General features: G+C 43.9%; 1 protein-coding gene across 1 annotated transcript; it reads right to left on the reverse strand.

The window, feature by feature from the left end:
- Positions 1–6,621: 6,621 nt before the first annotated feature.
- Positions 6,622–17,715, reverse strand: mxra5a (matrix-remodelling associated 5a). The gene is made up of 8 exons (XM_076095043.1): positions 17,531–17,715; positions 17,214–17,343; positions 16,540–16,930; positions 14,468–16,315; positions 12,311–14,326; positions 10,393–11,311; positions 9,959–10,285; positions 6,622–8,801 (listed from the first exon to the last, which is right to left on the reverse strand). Exons 1-8 carry the CDS (start codon positions 17,713–17,715, stop codon positions 7,211–7,213), a joined length of 7,407 nt encoding a protein of 2,468 aa, XP_075951158.1. The 3' UTR covers positions 6,622–7,210.
- Between the last annotated feature and the right edge of the window lie 1,328 nt (positions 17,716–19,043).

Below are 19,043 nucleotides of genomic sequence, written 5' to 3' on the forward strand. Positions count from 1 at the left end.
TTTGTCAGCCCAGTTGAATGGGAGTGGGAATTGGAGGGAGTGGTGGATGAGTGTGACAAACACAGGAGGGACACCTAGGAGAGTGTTCATGTCCGGAGTTGTTACGTTGTTTATACACAAACCATGATCTTTTTTTCTACCTTTTTTTTGTGTGTTGTTGACCTGATGATGGCGCTAGATGAAAAGTTATTGCATTTCACCCTGAGGGGAACATGAATGTCTGACACACAGTCAGTAGGCTTCTTCCTCTGGGGACCAGGAATGTCTCTTCAAAATGTACAATAGTTGTTGAGATATTTCAACTTCACAGCAAAGAAAAGAATCTGCTGTTTGTTTGATACATAACTCAGTGAGAGCCTCCAGCCTCACTTACGTAACCAGCACTGACACCACACTGACCCCACAAAGAATTTCACCACACTGACCCAGTCTATTTGCTTTGACAGTGTGGGACTGACACCCATATGTGCTTCTAATAAATGCCACCTTTGTGGGGCACATCAACACAAATCTCAAGGAGGATGAAAGTGAAAGCCATGCTTGGTGATATGAGCAGGAGCTCCGAGCACTGTTTGGTCTAGATTGCTGAAGCACCTGGGTTCTGTTCCCCATCTCTCCCCCTTCCCCTGTTTATTCTTCATTTTCAACCCAAGTGTTTCCGCCTCTCCCACCTCTTTTATTGGGTTTAGATGAACAAATAGTCCTGATAATGTCCCCATCTGGAACTCCTCAGTTGCTTGATGAGTACACAGCTTTCTGCTTGATGGAGTGCTTGTGAATGAGTCTGTGTGTGTGAGAGAGGATAGAGGAAACGAAAGGAGAGAATGTGTGTGTGTGTGTGTGTGTGTGTGTGTGTGTGTGTGTGTGTGTGTGTGTGTGTGTGTGTGTGTGTGTGTGTGTGTGCAGGTGTAGGCTAGACGTCCATGCGACTCAGCACCAGCTGTTATTAAAGCCATGCTGTGTCTGCCTCCACATACAGTGCGGACGAGAGCGAAATGTGAGCTGTCGGAGAATCCTAAACACCTCCATATGTTTTGGGGTTAACAGCATTGAACCGCCTCCTCCGCTCTTCTTGTGTGGGAGCCGTCGCATGACTGTTTTGATTCATACTCAAAGTCGCTCAGCTAATTTGATCAGCGGCTTCGAATTCGAATGAACCACAATTTCTGCGATCAGGCTAATTGGAGATTGCAAGAGTAATGACAGTCAGCTGTGGAGGGGTTTCTGGTCTGTGCTCATTTCAAGGCCCCTGCTGGGGAGGAGCAGCTGGGTGGAGTTGGTCCTTGCAGTCGCAGGCTGCTGGTTGAAACTGGGCCACAAACCAAACCAGTTCCCCACAATTAGACCAGTAAGCACTCTATTTAATGGACAGATGCATCATCTGGAACATTGAAGGTCCATTTCTTACTTCATGACTTGCTAAGATACATTTTTCAGAGAGCTCGTAAAAGAGGATTTCACAGTTGTTTCTGCTGCTGTGGTCCAGAACTTGTAAATTACCCAAGCGGAATAAATGAAACAGCCTACAGACATGCTCACATCTGCCGTAGACTTACACACTAATTCCCTGAGTGGGAGATGATCCAAAGGTCCAAAAGTTAATGCGCAGCTGCTGGAACCTCCGAGAATATTTGGGAAAGTATTTGTTAAACTGTTGAAACAAAACAGTAGAGTTTGTTGACATTAACATTCAGGAAACAAACTATGTGGGGTTGGAATTCTAAGGGACTAATAAACATTATCTTGATGGGATTTGCAGTGGATGGGTCCAACAAAGATGGATCTCCCACCCAGGAGACCGCTGTTCATTCCCCACGTGAAACGAGAAAGGGACGTTGATATATTTGTCATGTAAGTTGTGTAATACAGGGACGGCACTACTCAAACAACGATCTTTTCCAAAAGTAGTTGTGTTGCCTAACCCAACTAAGTAGATATTTTCCTAAACCTAACAAAGTTGCTTCCTGTGAAGACTGTGTTGCTGGCTTTTGTAGGAAATCACACGAAAAATGAGAGTAACTCTTCGTAAGATATGAAGACACGTGCCTCCTAGTCTTCTTCAAAGCGCTGTAGACCTCATGTCAACATTCACCCATTCACATCCATTCAAACACTGATGGCAGATGCTGCAATACTATGTGCCATACCATATCAGGATCTAAAGCCAATGCTCATTCACACACACTCGCACACTGATGTCTTCAGAGGCAATTTGGGGTTCAGGGACACTTCGACATACGGACTGGAGGAGACGGAGAATCGAACCCTGATCTACGGAGGACGACCTGCTCCATCTCCTGAGCCACAGCCGCATGGTTTGGGTGTTGGCTATGTTTGCATTCAGTAATTACATTCATATTTACTCATATGCAATTACCTTTAGTTTGCTTGTTAGTGGCAGAGTCCGTCATTCCCGCACTGTATTCAGAAAAACACTTCTAGAATGTTAGTTGATTGAACTTTTAGCAGTCTGGCAGATTTATGCAGCCGACCACAAATTTCCATCAAGGCCACAAAATTCTGTGTCGCCTCTTTTGAATTTAGCTTTTATTTTACTGACATTGATGATCCTATGATTTACCATGAACACGAGCATTCATGAAGACAGCTCAGCGCGCGTGTCAAAAACAAGCAATAAATCACACATGCATACTTAAAGCGCTAAATCTGAGACTGATGAAAATGTCGTCAACATCACAGCAGCCACCGAGGAAGAAAGGTGTTAGCTCAGTGCTGTTTCTTTACCAAGGAACCCACACCGTGTTCTCAGACACTGAAGAAAGGAGCCAATGCCCTCTGATGGAGCAGTCCTTTCAACTTTTCTTCAAATTCAGTGTCTCTGTTGCTCAGACATGAAGTGCCTTGATGTGCAGATGTATTGATGGTGTTGCTGTAGGACACACATTCTCCACAGCCAGAGCTCCCTCGTACTGTCTTTGATTCGTCACCATGTGAAAAACCAATCATTCACGGATCATAGTAGGTTCCCTCACTGAAGCTTCTCTTCATTTTGTTGCATCTCAGCAACATGATTAGTAGTAATCCCTTAAGTAGGGACTTCTTTTTCCATTTCCTATGATGTCAATTTCCTTAATAGACCATCTAAAGTCAGAGCAGATAAGCACAGGAAGCTAACTGTGCATGAGCAGCGTAAACATCCGTAAGCGTGGCATTACTCAATTGTGATGACCGTCTCCTTCAGTAATGAGAGCAAACTACAGACACACGTAAAGGAAAACAGGTGGGCACAAGATGTGAGCTTTTCCAAACTGCATCCAAGCAGGTTCTGGGTCACAAACAGACAGCTTCATAACACAGAGACATCCCAGTGGAGCGCTGTGAGCTATCTGGTTTAGCTGGAGGACAACATGCATCACTGCAGCCTAATCAGTTCTCAGTGTGGAAAATGTTGATTTCATCAGCAAGAAGAAAACTAAAGAGGGTTTGGGTGGGAGTGAGCAGCACAATGCAGCACTGGTTAACCCCCTGACTGTGATGATTAATGGATACGGATACATCTCCAGAGATGGAAGGAGCACTAGAATAATTTACTAAAGTAAAAGTAACGTTCATACTTCTCTGCTGGACTATTCTCAAAGCCTAATATAACCAGTCCACTTAGTCTGTCTGTCCTAATATAACCAGTCTACTCAGCCTCTCTGTCCCACTATGTGAAAGTCATTTAAACTTGTATTCTTGCTAATGGCCAACTACTTGATTTATTACCTCAGTAAACATTGTAAACATGGGTTTATGGTCTCAATCTCTAGTTTCAAGTCTTCCTCAATACAGCATGATGTTCATTTAGTAAATTATAATTCAAATAAAGCGGAATATGCTTAAGGGTGTGGCTACCTTGTGATTGACAGGTCACTACCACGGCGAGCTGTCAACCATGATGAAGACGGGAGTTTGTTTTTCCAGTCCTGATGAAGTTTTCGTCTTTGAACTAAAACATGTCAATATTGACAACATTGATAACATTCAGCTAATAGATGTTGGACCCTCCCTCCCCTGTTCCCTTGCATTCACTTCACAAGTGGTTGCCAGTTCTGTCAAAGATGTATGCAGGAGTGTACATCTTTACTTACAGTACAACTATGTTGTGTATTCAGGGTTTGACAGGATTCACGGTGACTCATGAAGTAAACAGAGACATCAAGAGAGTACAAATGTGGTCTGTTAGCTCACCCCTTGTTCTGCAGTTACTGCAGCATGTGGATTCACTAGACATGACACTCAGTCATGTCTAGTGAATCTTTCGCTGTAGAGTGATGAAGTCATTTTGCAACATGCAGCTATAGGCCTACATTCGCTATAGATTTAGGTTAGGCCTACTTTGTGCTGTGGTGTTTCAAGATGCCTGCAACATAATCAATGGTAAACTTTGGATATGGCTATCTAGTTTTAGGTAACGTTTAGCTTGTCATCCAAGCAGTGGTGTAGTGCAGGGTATACGCAGGTATACGTCTGACTTATTCCTACTTATTTGAGTTGTACTAAAATAAACTCCAAGAGGTCGGATGTTAATATATGTTACATTTAGTTTTAGTATAATTTTGTCCAGCCAAAATTAGAATCTCAATTAATATAACAGTTAATGTGAATTATGGATGCGCCGTGCTAACCAAGCTAAGGGACCAACTGTTAGTTGGTAACTTAATGTTTGTTAGGCTGACAATACCTGGCCCTGCCAGGCCCTGCTTTTCCCCAACTTCACCCTTGGTTCCAAAAACAACAAGATGGTGATGGCCAAAATGCCAAATTCAAGGCTTTAAAACGGTAGTACCAATTGTCCCCTTCTTTCTTACAGTCTATGATTTTAACATGTAAGCCAGACCCAGTATGCACTAGTTGGGTTTGTTTGAGTTGGATCTAGCATGCTCGCTGGATGGTGCAATAAACGAGTGATTAATTAGGCTGCACACACCGTCTTTTCCTGAGAGCCTTCTCTCTGGATCTCTGCCCTCCTGCAGCCACAGACACACCAGAAGCTTTTTTACTGCTGCTGCAGCTGCTGATTTATCTTCTTTCTTTTGTTCCATTCTCACATTTTATCAGGACATTTTGGCGTAAAACTACTTTGTTACAGTAAAAAGTGTAATTTGGTTCTTTCACCCTGTAAATTTCTCAAAGTTAGGCCGAATCTTTTAGGCCGAATCTGCTGAACTAATGGGGGATTTCCTCATGGCTCCAGATGTTTCTTCTTTCTGGAAGATGAGACTGCAGCTGTATTCCCTGAGCCATTATTGCAAGTTTCTAGTCTTCGAGAATAATGGTGACCTACTTCCTTCATCCAACATGCTAAATGGAGTATTCTCTCAGATCTGTGCTCTGCTTTCTAAGGACAGCTGAACAAAAACTACATTCAACTTTTGAATAATTTTGTTACGAAAAAGTATATAAAGTCACACACGTCTGTATGTTTCCTGAAACGTTTGTGGTCAATGCTGCTATTTCAAAGTTAAATAAAAAGATATTCTCAGTTATGGATGTAATTTATAGTACAGTGGCAAACATTCTTGAGTCATCATTTTCTAATCTTTTGCTTTCCCTGCCTCACTAATACAAAGTTTATATTTTCGACTCTGAACTTCGTAGAAACAGGAGATGTTTTAATAAAATATGGGAAATGTGACGGTTTACCGTGTGGGTTTAGGAGTGGAGCAGAGACTCAGGCGCAGACTCAGACACAGGACACGAGAGGTAAAAAACAAGGCTTTACTGGGCATTTAGCAGTCAAAACAGAAACAACTCCAACCGGGAGCGCGGGAAAACAAAACTGCAATAAAAAGCAAAGTCACAAAAAGCACAGTCACAAACCGTGGACCGCAGAGGGTCAACACGAAATATAACCACAGGAGAGCAAAGAGTCCACGGGGAGGGAAAAGGACAAATGATAATCTGGCAACTAGAGCAGGGCAAGCAGGGGAGTATAAGTAGGTGAGAGGTGATGAGTGGGGTTTGCAGAGGGAAAAGCCAGGTGCAGGTGATTTGGCACAGGTGGAGAGAATGAGCATGATCAGGAGAGACAAACACACACACACACACACACAAACACACACCACACTCACACACAAACACACACCACACACACACAGCAAAACCCAACGGTGAAATGAAATTGACTATGCACCACAGTCTGTGAAAGACGAATAATTTACAAATGAGGACATGCTGAGGACTGCTGAGAGCAGAAACAATCAGTTATTGCAATATGTGCAGTTATGACAACACAGAAACTAAGATAGACATTTATGAAAAGCATTGGATACCAACTGATGTCTTTGGAGTAAAAAAATACAAATCATCTGCCTTAAGAAATCTTATTAGCAACATACAATTCTGTAATTAAGTTAAACAATATTTCTTAGTTAGAAAATTTGTTATATAAATTATGCAATTCTTCTGTCAATCTCAGAAGCAACTGTACTATGCCATCAAAGCAAAGGTATAGCTGAGGATGCTTCTGAGAGTCTTTGTTCACTGGTCAGACAGGATCAATGGATCAATTTTTTGTTCTAGTATGGTAGGAATATAGAGACACTTGTTTTTTACTCTTCGTCCCATTTCCCTGAGTGATTTGAAATATACAGAAGTTAAGGAATGTGTCAACATATTTTAATTAATTTTGGTTTTATTATGGTGTTTGGCCTGTGTAGAACCAATCAGGTAACTACAACTATTCGTCTGTGCCATCCCCTTATAGAATGAATATTAGTTATTACTCATAAAAGGTAAATAATTCAGTAAAGGGTAATAGACTGCACAAAGGGACTGTACAAGTCATTAGCCTGAAGCTAAACTGCAAAGCACAACAACTGGTATCCAAAAGAAATTAGAACAACAACTGTCCATGAGCAGTAACTGTAAAAATGATGCAATGCAAAAAACACAGCCAAACTGGCATTATTGTCGTCTGCTTCCCCACATGATTAACATTTCTTCAGCAAACATTGCTCAAAATGGGAGGCCCTTGATAATTCCCAGTGATGGGGATTATACAAAAAATTATGTGAAGGGTAAACTGTGGTGCTGCAAAATACCATCAACATTTTGCCTCTAAAAAACACAACTACAGGTTTTAATCAACTCAATATTTCATCATTGTGGCTGCAGTTTTTTACAACATTATGATCATAAAAAACGTTTATCTAGGCAGTTGCTTGGGCATACAGTATGGCAATGGACCATTATGAAGTGAAATTCTTCAAAACACTTGGAGAATGGTAGCTTTAGAGTCGATGCCTATGGCATTCCTAGCTGTGCATCGATAGACGCCAGCATCTCTTTGTGTCGGGTTCTGGATGATGAGGGAACCTTGTGGATGGAGGTACTTGTTCCCAAAAAGGCGTGGCTGCGCACTGACAGCCAAGCGGGTTTTATCAGGGGTTTCCCATGCTACCTCCACTCTTGGGATCCCAGTTGCTACACAGTTTAACTGAACAGCAACTCCATGTTTAGCATAAACCACAGGGGGAGGGCCGTTTGTAATGCGAGGTGGGTATGCAATCACAATTACTGATGCAGAAAGCTGAGCGCTGCCGTACTCATTTGCCGCTCTGCACACGTAGGAACCCCGATCATAGACTGATACTTGTTGGATGGCAAGTGTTCCATTAGGTAGAACAGCGTATCGTCCAGCTCTCTGTGGCCTGTTGAGGACCACCCCACTGGGTATCGTCCATGTTAGTCTGAGAGGTTCGCCACTGGTTAGACAATGAAGCAAAAGTCTTTCCCCATTCACAACACTGACAGGAGAGTTATAGCTGTTGTTGATCTCAGGCTTTCTCCCCGGGGACAATGTGATCGTACGCTCCACAAGCCCTCGCGAATTACGCCCCAGACAGCGGTACATACCAGTTTCAGCAACAGAGGGGTTGCTGATGATCAAAGAGCCGTCGGGCTTGTGGAAAAACTTAGAAAACCGAGCACCGCTATGCAATGGTGTGCCGTTGGGTAAGATCCAAGTAAGGTGAGGAAGTGTTGAGCCCTGAAAAGAGCAATTCAAAGTCATTGTATTGCCCACAGTCAGTGAAAGGCTATCTGTTTTGGAACCTCTAATTTGTGGACTCTCAACAACCTCTTTCACATCCAAGTTGACCACAAGCTTGACCTCTCCTCCTTCATTACGAGCAATACAAGCCAGTTGCCCCGAGTCTGTCCTCTTGGCTGACCGGATTTCCAAGGTACCATTTTGGTGAACTGTCATTCTGTTGCTGTGGTATGGTGCAGGTAGGATCACATTTCCTGGTAGTACCCACATGATGCGAGGGGTGGGAGTTCCCTTTGCCACACAGTCCACCAGCTTCCGCTGATCCTGGACTGCGGCCACCTTGATGGCGTTGGCAGTTCCTCTTATGCCGTTGATCATTGGAGATGTTACTTGGACCTCCAGCCTAATGACTTTATGGTCTTGTCCTGCATTGTTCCTGGACATGCAGGTGTAGTTACCTCCATCAAAACGCTGGACCTTTTGAACCACCAATGTTCCATCATCCAGGACCTGGTATTTGTCTAATGCAGGGGAGATCACTCTATTTGTAGGGGATATCCATGTGATGGTTGGCATTGGTTCCCCTTTGGCATTGCATCTCAGTGTGACTGTCTCACCGTAGAAAACCCTGACGAACTTTTGGTCTTTATCCTGGATTTGTGGCGGGGAAGTTGCAGCCTTGACTTTGACTCTAACCTTCATCTCATCCTTGCCAAGTTGGTTCTCAGCGTAGCAGGTGTAATCACCTTCCTCTGGCATGCCGACATGGTTGAAGTACAGCGTTCCATTGTCAAACACCACATACCTATATACAGTTGAGAGAGGGAAGGGGGGAAGGGAGATACTGATGTTTACACTTTGATGACTGTAGCTATCAGTTGAGAGTTAAATACATTCATGTATATTTAGTAGAACATTTATGAATTAATGCAATTATGAAGATTTGGACATCACACATTGTAACTTACTTTTTTCATATACAGCACTTTTCTTACTGAAGAAACTCAGCACAATTAATAGAAATAAATCCCTTGTCAAGAACTGTATATCCACGTAATGAAAGCTGGTAGTGAAGTTCTTTGCATACTGTACCAGGAACGCAAGTTCTGTATTTTTTAACAGCTGACAACAAAGGTACTATTTGATACTCTGTGAGCCTTTTTCTGTGATCAGTCAGCGATTATGTGTCAGAAAACAATGTGTTTGGTTGCCCAGCCTTGATAGAGTGAAAATATGTATTTACAGTATGTTGCATGTATCATGGCAGGAAACAATAAATCCAGTTGAAATACAAAGGAGTGTTTTTATCGTAACAGCACATGCCAAAATTGGTTGTTGAAGTAATTTTCTGTGGAAGTGTAAATAGTCATCAATCTTAGGTGGTGAGCTGCCACAGTAGCAGAGTCAGGGAACATTTTCCAATTAGTTGTATGGACATTATGTACATTTCTATTGCATGCATGCAAGGAACCCTGCTCTGTAACGCTTCCTGATGTTTCTTACATTTTTTCCCCATTAAAGCTTTTTTGGAAAGTTTTTCCTAAACCAAAGCGAGGGTCAAAGGGCATGAGGTTTGATATGCTGTACAGATTGTAAATGCCCTTGAAGCTAATTTGAGATTTGAGACATTGGGCTAAATTAATTGACTTGAAATGATGTAATTTAAGAGAGCACTGGTTTTCTAACAGAAATCTTTATAGCGTCAAATCTGTTCATGCTTACATTTAGACTATAAAGTGCTGAATGAAGAGATGGATGTAATAACCAACTTACAACTAATTCAGAACTTCTCAAACATCCTTTTTCTTCTTATAAAGTCTTTTTTAATCATTCATGTCAAAAAACAAAAACCACAACCTCTTAACAGTTCTTTCAGTTGATTCAGCACCTCTGAATGGACCAATGGAGGTATATTTTAAACGTGAAAGTTAATTCTGAGAGTCACTATGAAGCAGCTCATACCTGCGACTGCGTCCCCCGCTGACACCATCTCTTTGTTTGACCGGGTTGACCATGCTGCCGTCCGGCAGTGCCCAGCTGATCTCTGGGTTGGGGACACCAGATGCCACACAGTCCACCTTCAGGTCCCCACCGTACACCACCTCCTGATTGGATCTCTGCTGCTTCTGCTCGATCTTGGCCGGTCTGGTCAACATGTCGACCCGCAGCAGAACGTAGTCATCACCCATCTTGTTACGTGCCACACACAGGTAGTCACCACTGTCCTTGTCTGTCACAGAATGAATGGTGATAGTGCCATTGGGGAACACCTTTATCCTGGGGTCAAAACTGCAAAAATAATAGAAACAATAGCATTCAGAGGACATTAAATGTATGCATATATTTAAACATTTATTGCTTTAGAAAAAGGATTAATTTGCATGTACATTTGTTACCTGTACTGAGCATCCACCAGCTTCTTAGAGGGTGTCCTCCAGATGATCCGGGGCTCCGGCCCTCCTGTTGCCACACAGTTGAGCATCAGCCTCCCCCCATAGATCACATCTGTTCTCTGGGGGGACGACAAGGTGATACTGGCCTTGGCAGAGTTCGGATTCCTCCTTGTGCTCAAGATCACTGATCTCTTGCTCGATGCCACCGTGTTACTGGCTGAACACTCATATCTCCCAGCATTTCCCTGGCCCAATCCCCGTATGTACAGGGTCCCATTGGGAAAGACAATGAGGTTGCGTCCAGTAACAAACTGTGAAGCAGTGAGCTGCACTCCATCAGGTGTGATCCAAGTGATGACTGACTGAGGGGCCCCTGTTGCAGTGCAGTGGATGTAGGCGGGGCTGCCCTCTGGGAGGGTGATGTTCTCATGTTGTGCCTGCTGAATCACAGGTGGCAACATGGAGACATAAAGGCGGACTGAGACTGAGTCGGCCCCAGCTGCACTGCTGCCAATGCACTTATAAATCCCTCTGTCTGTGTATGTGGCCTGGCTGATCTGGAGTGTTCCGTTACTAAAGACGGCCACATGCTGCTGAGGGGCAACACCAAGTGGGGAAGCAGCTACGTGGACATGGTTAGGGAGCACCCATGTGACTCGAGGCATAGGGTGACCCTCCACTTTACACTCCAACTTGACTTTGTCACCGAGGTGCACAGGGATGTCTCTGTGCCGATGCTGGAGGATCCGCGGATGCTGAGACAGGACCACAAGGTCGACCACCAACTTGTCTGTGCCGTACTGGTTCTGGACTGTGCAAAGGTACTGGCCCTCGTCCAAGGGATGTGTGTTCCTGATGATTAATGTACCATTTGGATGGACCTCAAACCTCTGGACCCTGGTGTTCTGAGCAATACTCGCCCCTGCATGAATGGAAAGACAGCAATTGTAAAAAAGACAGTGTTCTCTCAGACATATTATAAATATAAGGTGAAGAATTATTTAATGTTGAAAAAGACAAAAAACAATATAGTGTAGATGAAATGGGTGTATTATTTGCAGGCTGTGCAAAAAGACAATACATTTGTGTGGGTGCCATATCTCACAAACAAATAGAGAGATAGATAGATATAAACTTTATTCATCCCCAGGGGGAAATTAGATAAAAATTAACCATGTTCAAGGGAATACTTCATTCGCCAAAACCATAATTGGTCCCTCACCGAAAACGTTGCACAGATATTGTAGAAAACAAATCCTAAAAATCTCCTGAAATGCACTGAACTTAATTTGGGATTTGTCAGCATTAAAGCAATATCAATATTCTGGTAATAGGTTTGATCACCACCTTTTTTTTTTACCTTTTTAAAAAATAATATTGGAACTTGTTATCTTTTTCCAGATCTGTAACAAACATGGCACAAAGAGGCAGCCTCTGATGCTGAGAAATGAAGCCTACGCGGCAATGCCAAAAACTGCAGTTCCTCAAATGGCCACATAAAGCTGGCTCGAAAAACAAGTTAATCCCCATACACATCTGCATAAAGTAGCCCGGCTTCCTCCAATTTTTAACAAAGGGGCTTGGAACAAAAAAATGAGAAGTTGTTCATGTGTGAACATTGTGTTGTACTGTACATATTAAAAACACATCTTCACTGATGATGAATGTCTAACCATATTGAAAAACAACAAGGTGTCTGCACTTTTATCTAATTTGACCTTGTTTTATTATTATAATTATTACTATTACTACTAACAATAATGATGATTAATAATTTACATTACTTATGCATATTCTGGGCCAAACTATGTGATTACACTGATTTCATCTTTATTTTTTTCCATTTCCCATAGTGTTTGTAAAGAAGCTTGACCTGGTGTACATAAAATACTGAGTCGTTAGGTAGTTAAGTAATACATACCACTAGCAACTTTAGTCCATGACAGGAAGGGCATTGGCTCACCCTCAGCCCCACAGGGAAGCTGAGCATCTGTTTCAGCGTCCACAGTGAAAGTCTGGATATTGCTGTTAGTTATTCTTGGCTTCCCTCTTGGAATAGATCCTTTTCCAGGGAGCTGGTGCCTTTTGGACACATCCTGAGTGCTTGTTGGAAGTCCCTCTCTGAATGGATCGGTTTGAATTGCAGCAATTGTTGGGGCTGGGGTGGCAGTCGGTTTGATTGACTGCCTGCTGGTAAATTTTAGGGCTGGGGAAGTTGGATTTGTACTAATAAATAGAGCCAGCTTGTTGTCAGTTGACTGGGTTGCAGGACGAAAGTCTGATGTTCTCCTAGACGCTGATGTGATGGGTTGTGTTCGTTGGTCTTGACCGTAGTTGTCTGGAATTATGTTGATCGTGGGAGCCTCCTGAGTGATGGCCCTAAATGAAGGGCCCATTTTGGCTTCTGTGGAAGATGTTTTGGGGAACGTGACATGCGACGCCGCTCTAGATGGGATCACAGCATCAGGCCTTGATGAAGAAGCAGAGACAGTTGTTGTTCTGACGATACTTGTCAAAGGAGCATCAAAGTTATTTCCTGCATTTGCAGGTCTTTCAGGTAGTGTAGGTTTCTTTGTGGTAACCTCTTCTGTGTCCAAATCACCCCCAAGAGGCACGCTCAGTGTCGTAATCAAGCCACTTGAAGTGTAACCAGAGGTTGTCTTGATTTCATGCTCGATCAAGGAAGCAGCTGAGGCAGATGGGGATGGCAGCAGTGAAAAATGAATGTCAGTCTCTTTCAAAAGCATTCTGTCACCTTTTTCCGTGGGTGTGTATTGATAGTCTGATTCATTCTGCCCGACATCTGTTAGCAATTGCGTTAGAGTGTGAAAATCCCCAGAGTGTGGCAGAGGTCCAAGGTCTCCTGTAGCGCTAACCTGTTGTGTCTCCTCTAAGGGTTTAACAGGTGGAAGAGAGCTGCCCGTAGACCTCTGCTGAGTGATTAATGTGATTTTATCCAAGAGCTCAGGAGGAGATGCACTTTCTGAGATTTTCAGGGTTGTTTGAGAACTTGTCTTTCCGTGACCTACTTCTGGAGAGGCTGTTGGAAATGATGGTGATGTGGTTTTCAATAGTGGTTTGGCTGTGGGTTGATGGCTGTTGTTTGTTTCGGAGGGAGAAGCTGGAAGTGAGGAGAGTTTTCTGGCTGCCTCATCGTCATGCCTTAAGACTGTGCTTTCTTCATGACTCAGTATGCCTGATGACGCTGCTTGGCTGCCGCTGAATGGAACAGTGGTATTGAAATTGGCTGTTTTAACTTCTAATGGGTCTATTTTTAGCTGTGTGGAGGCAGTGGTCCTGAGTGTTGCTAAGGGAGCATTTGCAGGCGTGGTGGCAATAAACTGGGTGGGTTTAATCAGCTTTTGTTTCCTTTTGTTTGGATTTCTCCGACGACCCCCATTCCTTCTCCTGGAGTTAGGTTGTCGAATGCGCGAGGGGACTCGTCCTTCAGACCCCCTCCTTCTTGTAGTGGTGGGTACTAGTGTAGTTGTTGGAGGTACTTGTGTGAGCATTGCTTGAGATTGCAAATCATCAAGTGTTGTATCCTTTGGATGAGTATGCAACTGTGATGTTGTGGTAGTCACACTAAGATATTTTCCATTTTCCTCTTGGCTTGTTTCTGATTCATTGAGGTCGACTGAAGGGATAATTTGACTTCCCCTTGAAGACAGTTCTCTTTCATTAATAGAGTTGGCACCAACATTCGGTCTGTCCATATTCTCTCCTCTCTCCGAGGCCTTGGATGCATCAGCTGTTTTGACTCCATTAACATCTGTATTTGTGCTTTGGCTTTCTTTTAGAGAAAATGTACTGCTGCTTGCAGTGTTTGTGTTGGCCTGCCAGAAAGTGACATCGTGTAGGGGAACAGATGTGGTCTGCTGTGGGAGGAAAAATACACTGTTTGAAGTTGTGTGTATATCCAAATTTGTATCTTGGACTGTGTGCTGTGCATTGTATGGAGTCTGTGTTGTGTGTGGATCTGCTGCAACATGTAGGCTTTGTGTGTGCTGACTGTTTGATGTCATATCGCGTGCATTATGTGTGGTGTAGCTGTTAGATGTCAAGTCTGTGCGTTGACTTTCTGTATTATGTTCATTCGTTTTCATTTGTCTATATTGTGTTGGAGTGAGTGGTGTTGTAAAGTAATCGTGGCCCTGCACAGTCATGCCATCTGAAGATCCCTCAATAGTAACTTGTGACTGTGTTGCTTTCTCTGTCTGTTTCCTCTCTGTTGTATGCTGAACTGGGAGTGGTGTCACAGTATTGTGAGCATTTCGATCCCTAATCTTAGCCAAAATATCAGCCCATTTCTCTGGGTCTATTTTACTCTTTGACATATTAATCTTCCTCCTGCTGTCAACTGTGTTCTTCCTGTCTTCAACATGTGATCCTGTTGGTTTTTGAAGCACCGGCGGCCTCCGCCACCTATTCCTCGATGGATGGACGCCCCTCCTGCCAGGGGCCACAATTCCTGGAATTCTCTTCCTCACAGGATCCAAGCGGCTCATTGGAGCCCCCACCTGAGTAACCTCAATGTCCCCTGATGCCTCCTCTGCATCCTCTATGGAGACTTTAATCTGAGTGTTCACCCCTGACACTGACTGAGGTCTTGTTGGCAACTTCCTCAAAGGCCTTATAAGCCCTTTGCGCCGGACAAAAGTGATTTTTGTAGCCAGTGTATCCACACCATGAGGATTAATGGCGATGCATTTATAATAACCACTGTCCAATAGCTGAGTCTGTGGGATATGTAGTGTGCCATTGGAATAGACCAAAGCTCTAGAGGAGTTAGCTTGGAAACTAACTATGTTGCTGTTCGGTAGAATCCAGTTAATTTCAGCATCAGGAGAACCAGATGCTGTGCAAGGCAGGGAAATAGGGTTGCCAGCAAATCCCTCGATAGGTGTAATTGAGGTGTCCTCCCCTGGGGGAGGGCTAGAGGATTCCTGCACTGTCAGATGGAATGGCATGACAGCAAGGTCTCCATCAACCTTTGCAATACAGTAGTATATTCCAGTGTCAGCGTGGCTGACAGCTTTAATGACCAGCCGTCCATTGCTGGACAGAGACACCCTGTTGTCTGGACTGTTGTATGGTGCCTCCACCGTAGAGCCGTCTGGCAAGATCCAGTGTATGACTGGTTGGCCAGAACTGTGCACGTTGCAGTACATTTGACTCGGATTTCCCAGGATAGCACCCAACACTGTGCTGGTCGTGTTTATTGATTCAATCATGACCCATGTCCTCCTCTCTCTGCGCACAAGCTCTGTCTCAACTGTCTCCGAGAAGTCCGTGCTCAGGATCAATTTGACCATCTTGGCTGATGATTGAAGTCTGTTCAGCTGAAGGTTTGCAGATGTCTGCATCAGCCATGCCGGCTGGGCCATCATATTAACTTTAACACCTGTGTAGTACTGGGCATCCTTCTCAGAGTCCTGTCTGTACACATAGATTGGATTTGGCTGACTTCTGAGCATAATCCCCCTTTGCAAGTGGGCTGGCACATTACTGTAGTATGCGATGAGCCTCCACAGATGCTCATACTTTTCTCTGTCGACAGGGCATTCAAGATCCACAGACACAGTGATGTTGGAGGCCAGCTGGAGCTGGTTGACCTGCTCCCAGTTGATCTTGGTAAGCACTCTTGGTTCGCCAATACCACACTCCAGATCCACCTCATTCCCATGTTCGTCGGACAGGCCCAGGGAAATGTTCCCAAATGATTCCCTGAAGTCCTCTATGGTCATGACCTCACTCTCGACGTCAACAGGTGGGGAAGTCCTGTGAGGAGAACTGATGACGGGGCTGCTGCACACCAGGTTCTCCAGAGCCTGAAGCTCTTTCCTCTGGAGGTGCCTGGGAGAGGAGCACATGGGACACAGCTGGCCACCGGGAAGGGCCCTGTCCTTTTTACATTTCAAGACACCTGGAGACAAAAAACACAAAGCTGTCAAATAAGATCTTGAATTATTCTTGGATTAACATCTTTGAATGTTCCAATCTATAAAAAATTGTAGATAATGTATCAGGTCACTAGTCTGTAAAGGCTCAACAATAAGGACTTCCTGCTGAAAGAGTGTGGAAAAGAAAAAATTTACTCTGTAAATAAAGGTCTAAATCAAATTGCAGTGTGGAAATTAAAAGTCTGACCTGGAGATGTTTTGTCCCATTCATGGAGCCACCTCATGTTGCAGTCGCATATCCACGAGTTCCCATGGAGGTACAGGTTCTCCAGCTGTGGCATGGTCGCCACCAGCCTGGAGGGCAGTGATGTCAGCATGTTGTCTGACAGATAGAGGTGCCTCAGAGTGGAGACGTGGAAGTGGCCCATCAGGGTGAAGGTGGTGAAGGTGGCTGGGTGCAGCTGCTGAAGCCGGTTGCCTTCCAGCTGTAGCAGCCGCAGGGAGGTGAGGCCCTGGAAGGCGTCTGGGTGGATGAACTCCAGTCGGTTGTGGTCCAGGTGTAACCTGGCCAAGGCCCTGAGACCCTGAAGGGTGTGTCTGTTGATCTCCTTCAGCTTGTTATAGCTCATCTTCAACATCTAAACCAACGAGCAACAAGGAGAAAGAAAATCATCATGAGTAATGATGACATTATGATCCCACATTTTCCTCAGATGAGACACGTTATGCTGAACGGATGACAGATCTTCAACCACACATTTGGACATTTAATGTGCTGATGCAGACATATTTTTTATGAACTTAATATAGCAACAGTGATCCATCATTGTGGTTCAGTGTCTTGCTCAAGGGCAGCCACTATTCATTCATGCATTCTTTCTTTCCCAGGTAATATTTTCATTGTGTGTTAAGCCGGTGTACCTGCAGTGAAGTAAGATCCTTGAACACTCCATGGGGTAGACTGTGGATGTCGTTCCCGTGGACCATCAGAAGCTCCAGCTTCCTCAGACCAGCCAGCGATTTGTCTGTAATCTTATTAATACTGTTGAACCTGAAACAACAACACCAAGGCGGGCGGTAAAACCCATTCATGAGAAACACTACATGAACCTGGGCACTGATATGGCATACTGTTAAATCTCTTTATTATACTGCATTAAGAGTGTAATCCAATCACTGACAGTGGAGCAAAATAACAGGCATGCCAAGTCAATGCTGAGGATGCAAAAAGGACTGACCCCAGATTCATGCGTTCCACGTCTCTGGATACAGCAGCTGGGATGGTGATGAGGGAGCGGAAGGTGCAGTGGAGCTCAGTGGGCTGGGGGCAGGAGCAGGGTCGGGGGCAGGGGGCCGAGGCAACAGGGGGCAAGATCATCAGCACCAGCAGAGTGTGGAGGACGCACACGGCAGGGGGGTCCATCTTCATTCAACAGAGGAGCAGCTGCCCGTGTAATAACTACAGTAACAATATTGTGTTATCAACACATGACACATGTTTTTATTATATTCTTCTTCATTATTATTATTATTATTTTAGCGTTTTAAAAATACTTTTCAAGGAAAGAAATGCGACAGAAAATGTAAAAACTGATTCACATTCACGATTCTTGTGAAAATAAAACTGGACTGGAATAAAACAATAATACAGATAACAGTCAGAATCCGTCGGAGTTCAAACTTAATTTGCTGGCGCGCTGATCCGAGTTTGGCTCAAGTTTCGTGGGAGACTCTCTGCCTCCATCACCGCATGGATGGATGAACTGCAGCGGGAGACGCACTCTGCTGCAGCGGTGGTTTCAGCCAAAGTGCTCCCTAAATATTTAATAACTTCAGCTCAAATCATTGTAAGGAAATATAAATGCTTTTACCTCAAAATCGTGATAGCCTCTCTCTAAGGAACTCCTCATATTCCATTTCAACGTGGTTGAAGTCCAGAAACCGCAGAGTCGGATTAAAACTGGAAAAAAACCCGAAAACTTCTAAGAGGCAATAACCAAAGTTTGTGTTGTAAACTGTGAAAATCTGCACAGAACAGAAGCTGAGCACAGACTGTAATATAAAATCCTTGGGGGGGAAGTTTTTTTGTCTTTCTCCTGCTCTGTGGAACTCCAGTAAGGAATGAGTGAAGGAGCTTCTCCGGCGCGCACGGCGGAGACGCAACGGGAGGAGCCAGAAGTTTTTCGGGAGGACAGAAGAGGTTGGAAAGAGTTATATGATACTGCTATACAGCCGAACACACACTTATGATGCTGAGAGTGAGAATGATTGGTTAGCGGTGCTTTGGCATATTGCATGAGTCATACCGAAACAATAATAAATTAGATTGATCTCAAAAGCTGACAGTTTTTTAACCAGAGATCTAAAACAAACTGGACAGATAGTGGCATCAGAGCTGCAGCTGACAGACCAGTGATGAGGTCCACGTCCTGAACTATAGGCCGTAGCTGTAACATGAGGCCTATAGGCCTTAAAGAAAATAGAAAAATGTATTAATAATAAAGGACCTTTGGTTTTATAACATTACACTAGTGTATGTGAGATGATGCTTAATCAGCCTAAAATAAGCTGTGACCTGCAACTCATTAGATGTTTGCTTTAACTGCCAACAGATATTATGAAGTGACTAAATAACCTCATCCCACTGTCCACTTGGTAGCTTTTTATGCAGCTTCCGACTATCTCACAGCCTTCATCAGCAGATGGAATTTGCTGTGTTGAGTGTGGAATGAAACCCGATACATAAAAAAT

This window comes from Anarhichas minor, unplaced genomic scaffold (genome assembly GCF_050575085.1).
Source record: "Anarhichas minor isolate MPS153535 unplaced genomic scaffold, ASM5057508v1 ptg000018l, whole genome shotgun sequence".
Classification (NCBI taxonomy): Eukaryota; Metazoa; Chordata; class Actinopteri; order Perciformes; family Anarhichadidae; genus Anarhichas; species Anarhichas minor.